Consider the following 17,296-nt stretch of genomic DNA (forward strand, 5'->3'; position numbering starts at 1 on the left):
TGTGATCCATTGTCTGGATACAAGTTCCATACTTATCCTAAAACTAGGGTTATTTTTCCATAGTGACAGAAGGCAAGTAGAGAACTGGGAAATAAATACAGGTACTTTTTCTGATTTTATAGCCTGAAGTCTTGGCTCTCCTAATACAAAAATTCTATACTCTCAGTGAAGAATAAGACCAGGCTATCTACTGAGCATGATAAGAGAAGTGGTAACAAGGGAGATTTGAAGAGAGAATAGAAAGTTGGGAAAAGCAGCTTTGAAAAACATGGAAGAGAGCTAAATAGAAAAGTAGAATAATTCTTTACTGGTAGTTTTGGCTTCACTGTGCCAGTTTTTTACTTTTAACTTATAAAAGATTGTTCCCTTGAGGTGACAAAACTAAACAATACTTACTTTCTGATTGCATAGTTTAAAATAAGGTGGCAGCTCCCAGTATTACAAACAAAACAGTAGCAACAGACCAACAGCAGGAGCCTTGAGCTAAAAAACATTTCTCATATCACATACATTTCAATTATTGGAAATGCATTTAGGTTCAACAGAACCTTTTTTATAATGCAAAAGACAAGTTTTTAAAGCGTTTCAAGTCTTTCATCCATTCTTAGGGCCAATAACTGATTAAATCAATCCCTCCATGAAATGTTTCTTTAATGAAAATTTCAAAGGGAAAAAGGAGAGAAGGCTCTGAGTAGGAAAAAGCAGAGAAGTGGGGCTAAAGTGATAGAGTGGCTTGTATTTCTACCCTTTCTCGATTATTATCCCTTTGGCCTCCCTGATGCTTATTTCTCTCTATATTTCATATACTATTTAGAACTTAACATCTTCACTTCAGAATTCTAAGGATCTTGGAGAAAATATAATTTCCTTCAGTATGTGAAAGACAAGCTGAAAGTTTCTAGAGAAGTTTAAGTGGGGAGGACAATCTCAATATACAGTTGTTAATCTGACATCCTTGTGTCAGGCTATCTAAAAACTGACAAAATTCACTCATCTAGGGAATTAAAGCATTTTTATCTTCCCCCACCCCCTAGTTTTATACAATTTTCCATTCCTCTGCCTTTCCAGCCAGTTCTTTGCTTGGAAGCACTGGAAGAAGAAATGGGATAGCTCTTACTTTGTCATCTACTCTTATCTCTCACAGCATCATTCTTGATTTTATCAATTCTCCCTTACTGTCAGAAGCAACCAGAATAAAAACATTAAAATCCAAGTCACGCAAAATAAGAAAATAAAATAGTCAACTCTGAAAACATTTTTAGATAATCTTCTTTGGAACTTTAGACTGACTTAATGAAATAATTTATAAGTTATATTTTATCCCTTGAGGGCAAAATATATATATTGAGAAATCAATGCCGTGTAGAGAGAACAGCACAGAAAATATGGAGGGAAAGGTCACCATAACAATATAGGTTGCTGGGGGCAGACGCTAGGAAGAACTAAATTCTCTGTTGAAATCTAGTGTGCTTCCGATATGTAGGGGCCCTGGGTTCAAGCTATGAAAACTTTAAAAATTAGTACTACGTTATTTTCATATGGGCTACTAAGAATAAACGGTGAAAAAAGAAACATTACAGGTGCTTCAAACATTTCTGTAACCTTTTAAAAATGCAAAACTTTTTATATAGACACATGATGGGTCTCTGAACGAAATGGTGTAAGAACATAATTCTTCCTTTTATCCAATCTCGATGCTTTAGAATTCTAACAGATAATAAAAGCCAACACATAAAAATTGCTTTCTATGTACAATCTAGTTTTCCAAGCATTTTATGCACATTACCTTATTTAACTATTACATCAACTGAACCAAGTAGGCACTATTTTTATACTCATTTTAGAAATGGGAACTCTAAGGCACAGAGAAGATGAGTAACTTGTCCAATATCAACACAGCAAGTAATAGAACCAGAACTAAAAACTAGGCAGCCTGGCTCAGTATCCACACCCTCCACTGCCATGCACATTTCCTTTTATAGCTGAGTTAATATATCATTTGGGGGCTGCTATGGTCTAGGATATTTCCAATATAGTTTATTATATGGTAAGTTATATAGAGTCCAGCACTTTGATATTGATAGAATCACCATTGTATGATTCTGACAAATTTTGAAAAAAAAAAAAAAAAACCTTAGTTTTTGCAATATAGAATAGTAATATTGCATATTACCATGGAATACCGTGGATTGCCTGTGACTTTAAAAACAGGTTGACATGGTGTCTGGCATCTGGTAAGAAAAAGTAAATTTTGCCTTAACTTTATTATTAATATGTTGCTTTTTATTATTACTTTTATTTTTAATAATTACTTTTATTATTCATATATTACCTTGATATTCTTGGCAACTTAACACCGCTCTCTCCTTATCCCTTTAATAAATATTCCTTCACCTCCTCCATCCCACTAGCTACACTTAACCAATTAGTTTTTCCTTAGCTCTGTGTATCCGGTCACTGTCTAAATTTATTCTGACAGGTACATTGTTCTCTTATCGTCAGGTCACCACATGGTTTCTTGACATCCCTATTCAGTAATATAGTCTTCAGTCCTTATCATAGGATTATACATACTATGGAAACATCTAATTACCTATCACTCATCTAACTACATATTATATCCATAATATATCTATATTGTTTCACACATTATAGAACATTTCACAAATGTTTAATTGCCTCTCCAAATTAGTAAGGTAATTGAATAGGAAAAATCTCAGACCTCTCTGCCAGGGGGCACAAAAACTATTCAAAGTGCGGGCTCTAAATTTACCTTTTAGATCATAACAATCATTTCCACTTCTCTCCTCTGCTTTCCCTCCCTCCCCATTAGGTACTGGCCCCTCATTCTCTCAGCCCATCAGCCTTCTTCTTGCTTCTCTTGTCTCCTAACAACCAGGACCCCACAGTCAGCTGTTTATGTTAATGCCGACCCTTTTCTGTCTTAAAATATAAAATATTTTAGTTGTATATTTAGACTTTCCATTTACTCTTTTGCAATTTTTGTTTACACTTCTACAGCTGTGTGTAACTACAATCAAGAGAATACCTGGGACTGGTTACCAAACCCAATGAACTCTTCAGTCTTCACTTGACTTCAACTATGTGGCTATTAACACTGCTCATCATTTTATCTTCTTATGAATGCAGAGTGTATTGACTCAAGTTTTGTCTTTGTGCCTTATTTAACTGTGAATTGAGTTATATAGAAGAACCTATCTCAATGAATTGTTGGGAGATTAAATCAGTAAATGTACAGGAAACATTTAGGATCACATAAATATCACACAACTGATGTTTTCTCTGTGTCTTCCGAACTCTAAACAATTAGAGCATGTATTTCTTATAAAACAATTTAATCCAGCCCTATATTTTAAGTGTGTATATGCATTTTCTTAATTAAAAGATTGTAAAATAATTGAAAACAGATTTACCTCTTTATCACTTATTTGCTTCAGGGTTCAGCACAGTATTAAGAACTTATTCAATTAATATCTATTTTATCAATAATAAACAAATTGATACTGGCATGTTTTATATGTTTTATTATGTCTCTATATAAACAACATGAAGTTTATTTACTTTTTTAAACGAATCTTCTAAAAATTGAGAAAAAGGTAGTAATACTATTTGTTAAGCTTTCCTTAATTAAATATTTACTATGTACCTGGTAATTTATATATATTAATCCAATTAGTTCTATCTGCTACCCTTTTACTAGGCAATATCTGTGTTAACATATGAAGAACTGAGACTCAAAGATGTTCAGTGATTTGCCCAAGATGACATATTTCAGTAAGTGGTGAACCAACAAATGAATTTGAAGTATCTTCCTTTCCCTCAACCAATTGCAACCCTGTCTAATTTTGATAACAAGATGCAGCTCAATATGCACCTCCTGTAAGAATGAAGGCTTGTCTAATGAGTCCAGAGGCCATGTGATTCTCTTCCTTTTCTAAATGCAGATGACACAAATAGAAATTTCTACTAAGCGTTGCTCGTTTCTTTGTTTCATGAATACCAATTTCATCCCTCTAATTCACTAGTTAGAAAATTAAGAATGGGCGAAATGCAATATACTTTTTCTGTATCTCCTAACTCTACTGAAGGGAGTAGTAATTATGTAAAGTAGCTTAATGATTTTGATAATTTCTACTTTGCTTTTTAACTTTTTTCTTCAGAATAATCCCTATCGTGACTAAGATTTAAACAAAAAATAGTTCTCAAGCACTTGCTTGTAATTAATGTAGAGAAAAAATGCCTACATGTGAACCATGGGGTTTATTTGAAACAGGAAATGAGGATGGTCATTACAAAGAAATAGTGCTCTCTTAAAAAATTCTTCTATTAAAAACTTCAATTTTTGAATAACTTTGAATGCAATAGAGCAAAAAAAAATCATTTTTTGCAATACATGATTATATAAAAAAAAAATTAACAACCTGTCAAGGATAGAACCAAAAAGTTACAAAATAAAAAAACCCTTTTATTTTCTAGATCCTATTTATTTGTTTACTCAACAGTCCTCCCTCCCAGATTTAACACAACAATGGCGATCCTGTAACATATTCATTGTTCTGCTGTGCTGTTTTGACATTGCCTTGCAAAGAGAAGCCATCTGTAAATATTAAACAAACACTAATTGTCTTGCTAAAGGAAATGATTGCTTATAAATGCTTATACTTTGTATAACAGTCTATATCCATTAACTCTTATTATATCCTGTTTAAGATACTAAGCACTTAGTCCTCACTGTAACACTACAAGAAAGGTATTATCATCTCCATTTGACTTTAGAGAAAACTGATCTGAGGAAGATCAATGACTTGCTAAATAAATGTCACAATGTGCTAAATGCTGGAATCAGAATTTGAACCCTGATAATTTGATTCTGCAGCATACATCCTTACATACTAAAAGAGAACAAGCCGGTATGGAAATTCTGATATTTCTCCTCAAGTTAAGTTCAATTGGATTCTCTTGCTGGGGAGACATACCAAAAATAAGAAAAAAGGAATGCCCAATTCACTCAAACTTGGATGGCAACCCTGACAATTGGTCATTTTTAACACGATAAAAAATTTCAAAATGATTTATAATAAAATGCCCTATTTGGCTTTCTAGACGTTAAGTACTGAGATAACATTCTATGAGTATTTGAGTAGTAGAAATGAATTCAAAATCAGTCTTCTCGGCCCTCACTACCACTCTTTGCAACAAAGTACAGATAGCCATGTGCTGATAGTCTATGGCAACTCAAACTGTATTGATTGTATTACCAAATTACAACGACTTACCCTATTTATAACCTGTGCAACTCTAACAGGCTAAATCCTTATTATAATTCTCATGCATGCTTAAAGAGACATAAGTACTTCTAGAGACAGACGCATTTTCTTTAACTCCATACTTTCCTAGAATTATATTAGCAACATTTAAATGATGCTTCAAGCTCAACTGACTAACAGCTTTTTATGGATTCAAAGCAATGGAATAAGCAAAAAGTTACAAGATTAAAAAAAATGTAGAAAATGAAACAGGTGGATTTATTTTTTCTTCGTGAGATCATGCGTGTGGATGTATGCATGTGAGCATGTGTGTTACTAAATGAATAAATTCAATTTGAGAGTACTGCTAATCCAATCCACCTTTCTTTCCCACTGCACTGGAAGCAGAAAAGTTGGAAAAAACACTGATGTAATTTACCTTTAACTCTAAATATACCTTTTTTTTCACTCTCCTTCTGGGCACCTAGTTAGAGTTTGGTAGTAACGGACATCATCAGCATATTCGTGAGACATAGTGGCAGTAAGCATGTCAAATGTTTGTGGGCGCTCTGTGCCTTCTTTAAATAAACCCAGTATATATTTTTTTGTACCTGTCTAAATACAATCTTAGTGGCACCATTGTTTTTATTTGTTCTTTTTTGTTGTTCACTCAAGCATTACAAGTGCATTTTGAGATAATTTAAGAATTGCTGGCTTTATGGTGTGACAGCTGAAGGTCATAAAGAGAGCAAGTATCTAGCTTATGAATGTGTGTCTTTATTGTCATTTTCAGAACCTCCCGTTTCTTTGCACATTTGCACCTTTGATTCTGTAAAGGCTTTTTTTTTATAAAGACATATGTAAATATGAAGGAAAGAGAAGAACATGGTCATGCCAGATGGTTTTAAGACCCTGAAGTATCCAGTACTTAACTCTTCATCATAGGCAAGCCATACAAATGAGAAATGAGAGGGACTGCTAGACAGAACATATTCAAACCTGACCCTACATGCTACTCACATTGCATAATATCTTTTCATTGTTTTAGTTATTATCTCTTTCTTTAAGGTAGTTCTGGATGTAACTTATTGGCTTTCATCTGTGTAAAAGTGTTACAAGGGGAGACACAGTTGAAAACTTCCCTAAAGGTCGTCCTGGCTACTCTTGACAAAACTTAAAGTCACCAAACAAAACTCAATTACCTTCTCTACACCACTTAAATTGTCCAAACTTTCTCACTCCTTTCTCTATATATTCCACCCTTGATTTGGTTTCTTTTATAGAAAAAACACATAGGAGGTTAATTGATTCAGCACAGCTTGTCCAACTCAGCAATGAGCAGGAAAAAATAAAAAATCTAATTTTTTGCCAGATTGTGAATGGAAGAATCTTTCACACTGTCTCCCATGGAGCAAGGTGATGAACTAATCATGCTGCATCTACTAGGTCACAGCAAATAATTAAGACACTTGTTACAGTCGTCTGTGTGGTGCAATCCTGTAACAAATCAGAATGGATTTTCCATAAATTCAAGAAAAGGTCCTTAAAACCATAATTTAAAATCTACATTTTAGCTAATTAAGGCCAGTATGGCTCAAACTAACGGATCATTTCACATCTAGTGTGTTGATAATGTACCATCCTGAGTGCAGGAGAGAAAACCTTAATTTTTTTTTTCTCCTGTCCTTAGCTCTTCCCAAATTTAAGGTGTTTGCTGAAAAAGAAACACAGATACATTCTACAACTTTAGTGATGACCACGACAAAGAAAAGCATGTTTGCATATACTAGGTACCAATTATAAGACATTTTCCCATCATAAAGCCAGTTTAAAATGCCACATAAAAATGCTCTTAGTCAAAAGGATGAATTCCCCAAAGTGTGGAGCTGCGGAGCTGGCTAACATTAGAAGTGTTGGACAAAGATGCTGAGAAGTTTCTTTCAAGACAGATTTTCCTTTCTTTAATTTTAATGGAGGTTATGTCTCACATCTGACAAGTACAACTTACATGTGGATCTGACTAAAAACAAAATATTATCTCACAATAATTTCCATATTCAAGAATCTAAAATGTGATCTCAGGACTTTACGTGCCTTCTTACGTGGCAAGCTTGATTATCTCTATTTTATAAACAGAAATTCTGAAGTACAAAGAAATAAGAAGGTTCTACAATTTAAAAGTAACTTGAGTGTCTAGTTTTTGTTTGTTTGTTTGTTTGTTATTAATGTGGTAAAAATCCAGGCCTAATGTAAGTTTCTAAAATCATTCTAAATAATTCTGAAAATGTCTGATTTAAAATTCTGAAATATTGTTTCTAGTTTTTATTTCAAAAATTGTAAAAATCTCATCATATCCTGAATATTCTTGAGTTATTTCCACAGGTCATATTATTTGCAACTTAGTTGCTAAACTATTTTACAGCTACTTTTTTAATTAATCTCTTTAATGTATTTAAGAAAAGGGAGTGTTTTGGAGTAGATTTTATTTACTGATACTTGCATATAATACTGAATAAAGTAGTTTTGCTCTAAAACATTGCTTTGCTCTAGTTATCATCTTAATGCACAGCTTAATTAAGAGAGAAATATATAACTTTAAATCAATTGCAGCTGAAACTAAAGAAGAGTAGCTACTCAAATTTTTTAATTAAAAATTATAAAATTAAGAATTACTATATAATAATCATATAGTAATCACTCTCAACTAAATATCATATTCATTAGATTATTTTTAATATATGTATATATTTCCAAACAACATAAAAGAAATAATATATCATCTCAACAATAACAAAAAAGTAACAAAACTAATTCCATTAAAAATAACATGACAATTATGATTGATAATTTAATATCTGAACAAAAACTATAAAATATTTTTAAATTTTATAAAATCTTAAAATATCACAAAACCTTAATCTTCATTTCAGTAACATGATTCCAATTTTGCAGAGCACAAACAATAAAATAAACCTTTTAATTATTGCATGATTAAGACTACTTTTTCAATTCTCTTTGGTTATATAAAAGACAAAAATTTAGGTAAATAACTTGGGATTGTCATTTCATAATTTTTTTCTTTTCTGTATCACAGATGGGCCATATGTTTAAATATCATGGGACTTATAAATATCACTTTTAATGTGAAACAACAATAAATATAAACAATTAATTTAGAATAGTATAGATGAGAAAAAATATGTAAACTAATAAACATAATGAAAATCAATACACACAGTTTTGGTCACTGTTTTCTGTTTTATCTACCTTTAATTGACCTCAGATTATATAAGAAATACTATTTATACCGTATAGTAGATAGACACTATTAGTGGAATGTTCTGATAAAATATACATTAAGAGTATTTCAAAAGTATTGGCCATTCTATGATTTTGAATTCCCACAAATTTAAGTATTTCCTTGAAACTCACTGTAATAATTAAACTACTTAAAATAGTGAAGATTTTTAACTCCTGTGACCACTGCCATGCCGCACATAACTGCTGTAAAAATACACTGTTCGTTTGGACACGTGACTTATTTTGAATAGTTTCAATACTTATTGCTGTCAATGACTCAATCAGTATGTAATCCTTAATCTCAGCAGTTTACAACTTGGTGATATAGTAAAAGATGGCTTCTGAAGAACATTTAGCAATTAACCAAGAAAATGTATTTTTTAAAATAAATTGCTAAATTTAAATAACAGATAATCCAATAGTCATATTATAAGCTTCAATTAAAAACCTTTATATGTAGCTCACTTCCTACCACTAAAATATAGATATATTAGCAAATATTACATCACTCTCTTAAGCATGTTTAATTCATCACTGCAAGTCACTTTTTATTTGGTCATGTACATACACACACACACACACACACACACATATGTGTGTGTGTGTGTGTGTGTGTGTATGTATAAACTTAACTCTTATGTGATACTTGTATAATGATGTCAACATATACTAATTTTCTTTCCAGTTATATTTAATAATGGAATAAAACCAATAAAAGTTTATATTTTCCAGTTTTACAATGAATTTTATTTTTCATTTAGCAATTAATTAATTTCTACCCTTTAAACTTTATTTAGTATCCATAAGAGAGTACTAAAGTACATGACTGACATTCATTTTATGACATATTACTACTATCTTTTCTTTATTCTTGGTTTCAAAGGTGTAAAATAGGATTAGTAAACTGCAATGTCACAAGATTTCCATCAATCTGAGTTACTTACTCTACAGCATATGAAACTGAGAAACAGCTCCTTCTCTTACCACTTCATACCCATTAATTTATACCCATTAATTTATCACCTGATGTTAAGTATCATTTTACTGCAGAATAACCAGAAACAAGAAAACTGTTCTTGGAGACTAGAAGGACAAGTCAAAAAAGTTGATTTGCCATATCTGATATTCTTATGCCATTGAAAATACAAATTTCTCATTAAAGGTCAAAATCAATAGAGCCAGTATGAAAGTTGTAAAGGTCTCATTAATAAGATTAATTAGTGTTTAATGTTAGCTATGTCAGCAAATATTTCAGATGGTTATTGTTAACTGAATTAGCAAAATTCAAGAAAAATCACTTCGGTTTTGTTATTTTATGAATATTGGAATGAAAATTTTACATAATGGTGTATTAACTACTAATGTTAATAAAATCTCATTTCATATCAAGGGTTGGAGACATAAGGGATCTAAACAGGAGAAAAAGTTTCACAACCAAAATGCCCATCTCCTTTATCGTAATGACAGAACAGAATATACTTTAAATCAAAGTTACATCCCCATTAGAAATAATGACAGAGATCAACAACTAAATGTTAGCATTTTTTCTCAAAATTCCAATTCGTCAAAAATCCATAAGCAACTTATTATCATTAAAGTTTAACAATTGGTAATGGTTACTTTTCACAATGGAAATGCAGATTACTTCCATATATTTCACAACTAACCACTCACTGTATAAGAAGAAATTAAATTTTAAGTATAAGAGCAAATATTTAATTGCCACTAGTATATATTGCTGCTGTCCACAGTGGGCTACTTAAACATGTTCTGTGTGTAGAAGGTACAGAGTGTACACGGGTGATGACCCTTGAAATTAAAATTAAAAATATTAATATTCTGAGGCGATACACGGGACTAGATGAAAAAGTGGTATATCAATACCATGAAAAAGACTACATTCTATTGCTAAAAGTTTAATTACAGAAGCAGTTTTATTTATTAATAAATAAGGAATCCCATCAATATTTTGTGAAGGATGTTTTGCATTATTGCTCACTAAGAAAGATAGTTATTTTGATCCATGTTGTCATGAGTGATACACATACTAATGGATTGCATATGCATACTAAGTAAAAATAAAAAGAAAACATACCACACTACCTTGTGTTTCAGATACTAAAGGAAGCTTTTAGCAACAAACTGCTATCACCAGACTGTGAACAGTCATGTTTAATAACTGCCTGTACACCCCACCACCCCATCTTAGAAACAGAGAAGAAACAGAGACTTTAACTTTCCACGGGGTAAAAAGCTGTTGCTAAGCAAAAATAACAACCAAAAATATATTTTAAAAAACTGTAGCTTGTTTTTTGATAAGTACTTCACAATTTTAATGATTTAATTGGCCCAATTCAATAGACACACCCAAACCAGATAAAAGGCAAAAATAAATCTCCGTGATGAACTTGTACCAAACACACTCCCTCCCACATACCACAAATAAGCAGCTACCTTTCTCCCACTTCGTCAAAATCAACCCAAAGACCAATTGTGAAAGATTATCTTCTTGACTACTCTTATCCTACTTTTCTAGTTTACTTTACATTTTACAATGTCATTGACTAAGATCATAAAGCTACTTGCTTAAACCCCACAGTTTCTAGAGTCTTGTAATATCAGCTCTGTAAAGACTTGAGAACAAACCCAAGCCTGTTCCCCATCTACTTCTCGCGTCCCCGTGGGTCCGGTCGCATGCCTTACCAGTTCTCCTGCGATCTTTCTCTGGGTAGCACTTACCTGCTGCTCCCCGGGCTCCGTGGATTTCACCAGGTGCTTATCCTTGTATAGAGACCAGAGACCAATGTTGGGCAGGAATATTAAAGCCACCATGAATAACAAAGTCATCTGCAGAAATCTCTTCTGTTTCCTCTTCATTGCAAATGATAACAGAGAAGAAAAGTTAAAGGAGACGGTTCCCTGACTGCTTCTTGTGTTTAATGCAAAAGTCTTTTCTTCTCCCCTGCGAAGCACCAGAAACTGAGAAGCTAAAAACTTTTGTTGCCTGCTCAGCACCAATCTGCACGATTCAGAGGGAGTTGGGCATCTGCAGAACAAACGCACAGTTACTTTCCCCCCAGAAAACTATGACGAAGACATTATCTATTGGCTTAGAAGTAAATGACTGAGAAAGTCATCAAGTCTATCGACCTCCATTAATATAAAGCAATAGAGTAAATATGATCGCTTCACTGACTAATCATTAGTTATGAAAAGTCAGTAGCATGCTACATACTTAAGGGAAAGGGAGTTTTGTTTTTTTTCCCCTTAAGTGTGGAGGGCTGGGTTGGGGAGGAGCGGGTAAGTAGCAATAACTGCTTGGGAGGAAGCGGCTCAGCCCCAGCAAGTGTCAGGAAGAAAAGTGTCCGCTTTTGACATTGCAACATCACCTTCCTCATCGTCCTCGAACATTTCCTGCTGTTTCCCCCTTGGGATAACCCACCTGAACTCAAGTTCAACTCCCTCCGAAGCCAGCGTGCTGGTGGGCTCAACGGGGATGTAGGGACACGGGATCCGCGGAGAACTGTTTGGAGAGAGGTTCGCAAACTCCTGGATGCTCACGCGCTGTCTAAACGCTCCTCCACGGGCAGAGGCTCTGCGACCTGGGAAGCTGGGAGAAAGGAGGCTACAAATGTCAGTGGAGCCCAGCCAGGAGGCGTAGTTGCGGACGTTTCTCGAGAGCAGTCCTCGGAATGCGATCCTCCGCGAAGTAAGCGCTCTGCCCATCAATCTCTTCCCTTCCTCTGGTGACGCTCTCACGCTCCGCTGTTGATGTTACCATTCTTTTCCGGCAACTGAAGGAACCAAAAGAAACGTCACCAGCACCTAAAGGGCACTGTCTTCAATCTCCCCTCCAGGGAAAGGAACGGAGGGTGGCCAAACCGAATCTGAGCTGGGATTGCAGGGAGTGAGGGCGCTGGGGAGGGCAAGCAGATAGCAAAGATGCGCCCGCTCGCCCCGGCCGCCCACTCCTCTCCGGAGGTCGCCTGCCTTCTGCCGAGATGATGCTGGTGTCGACCACGTGCGGGAGCCCAGAGACCTCACGGGGAGGGCGGGCCGCCTGAAAGGGGTGGGCAGGTCTTCCCAGCTGCCAGATCCTATATAAACAAACCCTGGGCGAGTAAGAAGAGGAGGTAAAGATGCTTGAAGGAGGAGGATTTGCAGCTCCCAGCCTACGCGGACACTCTCTTTCTCTGCCAGGGCTTTTGGGAGCAACTTCGGACCCGCAGAGATTCCAGCTCCCCTGCTCATCTCACCCAAAAGGCGCCAGGCCAGAGATGCCGGAGGAAAAGTCGCCGGCGGCCCTCGGGTTTGCTCCGGTTTCCTGCATTGTGCCGGTGAGAGCTCTTCGAGCTGGGGAGAGGTGGTGGCGGTGGGAGACAGAGGCGAACCGAGGCTAGATAGGTCCCGCTGAGAGGGTACCCCGGGCTGGGTGCCCCACCGCTCAGGCTGGATACATGGTGGGGAACGAGGAGGAAGAGGATGCCGAAGCGAGGCAGGGCTGAGGCGCAGGGTTCTCAGGCAGCAGCTTCTCAAGTGACACCGTGGAGACCCGGAGCGGCTATACTTGGGTCTGTAAACACCCAGAGCCAGTTAAAAATTGGCAGTGCCACTCCGCTCCTCCCCCGCCCTGCTTGTCCGCACCCTGCGCTCCTTATAGCTGACAGAGCTACCTGTCCCTCTGACCTCGCACACTTCTCCTGCGATACCCAGAAAATGTAGGGATCGAGGTAAGTCTGGCAGAAGGAACTCCTCCCTCTCCCCAACACATAGATGCACCAACGCCCCTGACCACAGACGCGCACGAACCTGTGGCAGCCTCTTCAAGAGACCTGCATGCCTAGCACCGCGCACTGGGTCCTCTCGGGATCCAGGAGCTCAGAACTCCGGAAGGAATGGGGACTTAGATGAGGCGACACACATGCATGCAGTGCCCAATGTATCAGCCTGCATAGAATCAAAAAGAAATGACATGGTCATCTCTTTGTTACAACCTAGATGTGATGCCCACATGCTCAGGATAGATGAGACTGTGGGCTCCAGAACGGTATTTTCTCTCTTGTTCCTCCCTCTCTTCTTCATCTCTCCCTCCTTCCTTGAATCCTCCCCCTCTCTTTGCCTCCCACTTCCACTCTCTCTCTCTCTCTCTATCACTTGAGAGAGACATAGATTTGCGTGTGAAGAGTTATGCCTGCAACTTCTCTCATTATAATTTTAAAATGTATTTGAACAATATAAATGACAGTATGACTGCATAAATAAAGCTTTGTGCGGAAATACTTGTTTTTGTGAATCACTTGCATTTCAAAAGACTATATAAACACATTTTAAAAAAATGTTTTTGAATATATCCTTGATCTAAAGACCAATTATCTTTTAATTTTATATAAGTGAACTGTCAGAATCTAGAGAGCAAGGGCCATAATTCCTCAACACACACACACACACACACACACACACACGCACGCACACTGCCATTTGTACTCTGTATTATTTTCTAACCTCTTATTTCTCTCTTAGCAAGTGCAGTTCTGAAACTGAAATATGAGTTCTGAAAACAGAAATATGAATTCTGGGAAGCAACAGAGCAGGAAGAGGTTTGCTAGGATTCTCTGGTCCTCAAAGGTTTTTGAAGAATTGTTTAACTATATTGGATATATTCTCTCTTAGAGATAGTTGTTAATTAAAAAGTAAAAGAACTCAAACGTGCACTTGGAATTCAAAAATTAAAAATCTCTCACATTTTAAATAATACCAGTTTCTTTATACCTTGAAAACAAAAGTCCTGGATCACAAATAGACATATTATCATTGTACTTAATACAGAATTCGGACTTGAATTGTGCTTCATTATTATAACACTATAAATGGTCTTACAAACAAAATGCAGTCCCAGAAAATTATTAGTTACAATAAATTATTTGTTATAATAACTGTTACATTCTATATCAAGTACACACAGAATATATGTTAGAAACTGGAAGAAAGAAATTACTATATTCATCCTGCTTTTACAGAGTAGTTCCAGATAATCACTTTTGTTTTCTTAATAACTGTTATATTTATGTATTTATTTGATTAAGATCACAATTTTCCTTCAATCTGGTCCTCTTTTACAATTCCACACATAAATTTCCAACAGATTACAATATTCCTAACTAAAACTGATATTTTAGGCTGAGTTTACAATAAAACAAACAAACAAACAAACAAAACACCTCTAAATCACTGATCTCCAACCTTTTTGGCACCAGGGACTGGTGCTCCTCTGAGAATCTAATGCCTGATGATCTGAGTTGGAGCTGAGGTGGTAATGCTAGGGCTGGGGATTGGTTACAAATACAGATGAAGCTTCTCTCACTTGCCTGATGCTCACCTCCTGCTGTGCAGCCTGTTCCTAACAGGCCATAGACCAGCATAGGTTCATGGCTGGGGGTTGGGGACCCCTGATCTAAATTATGGTTAATTCCATTGTTCAAATAATCCTGATTAAATGCATATATATTAAAAGAATACACACACTCACTCTTAACATTGGTTATGGATATTGGTTTAAATCAAAATTCTCATAGCTTTACAACTTGTCTTATAACCAAAGATCCCTTTTTTACCCCCATTTGCACCTCTATTTTGTTATGATTCTATGGGCTACCCCAGGTAATGAGTCCCATGTGTCTATCAGTGTGTTAATAGTTACAGGGACACATAGAAAGAAAATAGAGCAATATCTGTGACCCTGAATAACTTACGGTCCACTTGAAAATACAACATAGGCAGATGGAATAAAGTACAAAAGCTTAGCTATTTGTCCCAACCTTTAACTGAGCCAATCTTAAGCATTACCTTGAAAGGAGTAGGATATTGGTTTAGTTATCACTCTATTTTAAAATGTCATGAGTTAAAACAACTATATGACTATCTTTTATGATTCTGTGCATTTGAATGGGCTCTGCTGGGTGGTTTTGCTTCATGTGATATAGGCTGAGGCCTGGGGATTTGATCTGGCTGGACGAAGAAGTCTCCTTCAGGTGCAGGCAGGTGGCAGGGACTGTCAGCTATGAGATCATCTGGGGCAGTCAGTTAATGCCTTCAAGTCACCTTTACATGGCCTTTCCTCATGGTCTAAGCTTCTCACATGTGGTGGTTGGGATCCAAAAAGGAACCTTCCAAGAATCTGTGTTCTAAGAAGGAGAAAACAAAAACTGCCAAGTCCTTTTTAAAGCCCAGAATTGGTACAGCATCACTTCTGCAATAGTCACAGGACCAGCCCAGATTCAAAGGTCAGGCTGGAGTATCAGGATAAATTTAACATCTCAATGACAGGTTTGAGTGTGGCCATCTTTAATCCACTATGGATATTCAAAGGCACCTAGGTAGGAATTCATAAAGAAGGCTTAACCAGATTAGACAAGGGATGATGCAGAGTAGTGGTGAAAGGTTTTAATAGATTGAGTCAAATTATTTAGCTACTATAAAGATAGTGAATTGACTTTGTTTTAATAAACAGGTTTGTCATTTTATTTTTCAGCTGTAACATAAATACTAGCTGTGTAACATACTACATGATGACTGTAGCTAACACTGCTGTATAACGTGTAAAAAACATTGTTAAGAGCATACATCCTAGGAGTTCTCATCACATGAACATTTTCTTCCTTTTCTTTCTGTTCTATGTATACGAGATAATGGATGTTAACTAAAACTATTGTAGTAATCATTTTACAACACATGTAAATCAAACCATCACGACGTACAACTTAAACTTATGCAGTGATGGTTGTCAATTATTTCTCAATAAAATCGAAAGAACAGGTTTATTACTTCATTTAAAAAAACTGACATGATTGGAACTTAATTTGAAAGAAAAACATTCACTCATGACTTTTGCATATTAACAAGTATTTTAAAATTTACTAGTTTAAAGTTTTACATCTGAAAATATAATACCTGGAGAAAGTCTGTTGTTTCATAAACCAAAGAAGGGTCATTGGCAATAATCTTAGAGGTTTGTGTTTTTACTGAAATACTATAGAGTCACAAGCTAATAAGCATTTGTTATTAAATATAATAACAAGACTATAAGAGAAAATTAAAAATTTATTATTTTTAAGATTATATAAGTGCATTAGCTACATCTTTAAGAAGTTATATTGAAATTTCTTGGTAAAACAATACCTTGGCCTATCTTGAATTTTAATACAACAGACTTTATTTTCATTTAGATATGAGTTTCTTCCAAATATTTATCAGAGGGCACAGACAATAGAACATAAACATAATGTGCCTAGAAATAGAGATGTATTTCATTCTTCCTTTATCCAATAATGATGTTAGAATATGAAAAATCTTGAAAGTTCTCAATCTGAATAAACTACTAGGATACTTTGTTATTAGTCTACCTTTGACTAAGTTATCTCAGTTTTTGAAAAACAAGTGATTCTGGAATGAAAATTGGGAGATGAATGTATTATATAGCAATTTTAGTAAAAATAAATTTAAATTATACAATTCATGTAATTAAATAGAGACATATTACAGAATTTCCCTTTAGCTTATTTTTTTTTTTGAATTTCAGTGTTTGCCACTACACAATAGAGAGGAATGTATCAACTTAGATATTAAAATGTGATATTATCTAGTCCCTATCATTATTGAAATTGTTCACCATAAAAGTTCTGAGTCAGTCTGTCTGTCTATCTATCTATGTGAGTGCGTGCGTGTGTGTGTAT

General features: G+C 35.4%; 1 protein-coding gene across 1 annotated transcript in view; it reads right to left on the minus strand.

Moving 5' to 3' along the window:
- The window catches only part of GALNTL6 (polypeptide N-acetylgalactosaminyltransferase like 6), an 888,106-nt gene extending 875,542 nt beyond the window's left edge, over nt 1-12,564 (minus strand). The window contains exons 1-2 of the mRNA XM_006906317.2: nt 12,010-12,564; nt 11,307-11,613 (exon numbers count right to left, since the gene is read on the minus strand). Of these exons, the coding sequence (XP_006906379.1) occupies nt 11,307-11,613; nt 12,010-12,293 (591 nt within the window). The 5' untranslated portion in view covers nt 12,294-12,564. The remainder of the gene's footprint in view (nt 1-11,306; nt 11,614-12,009) is intronic.
- Between the last annotated feature and the right edge of the window lie 4,732 nt (nt 12,565-17,296).

This window comes from Pteropus alecto, unplaced genomic scaffold (genome assembly GCF_000325575.1).
Source record: "Pteropus alecto unplaced genomic scaffold, ASM32557v1 scaffold50, whole genome shotgun sequence".
Taxonomy (NCBI): domain Eukaryota; kingdom Metazoa; phylum Chordata; class Mammalia; order Chiroptera; family Pteropodidae; genus Pteropus; species Pteropus alecto.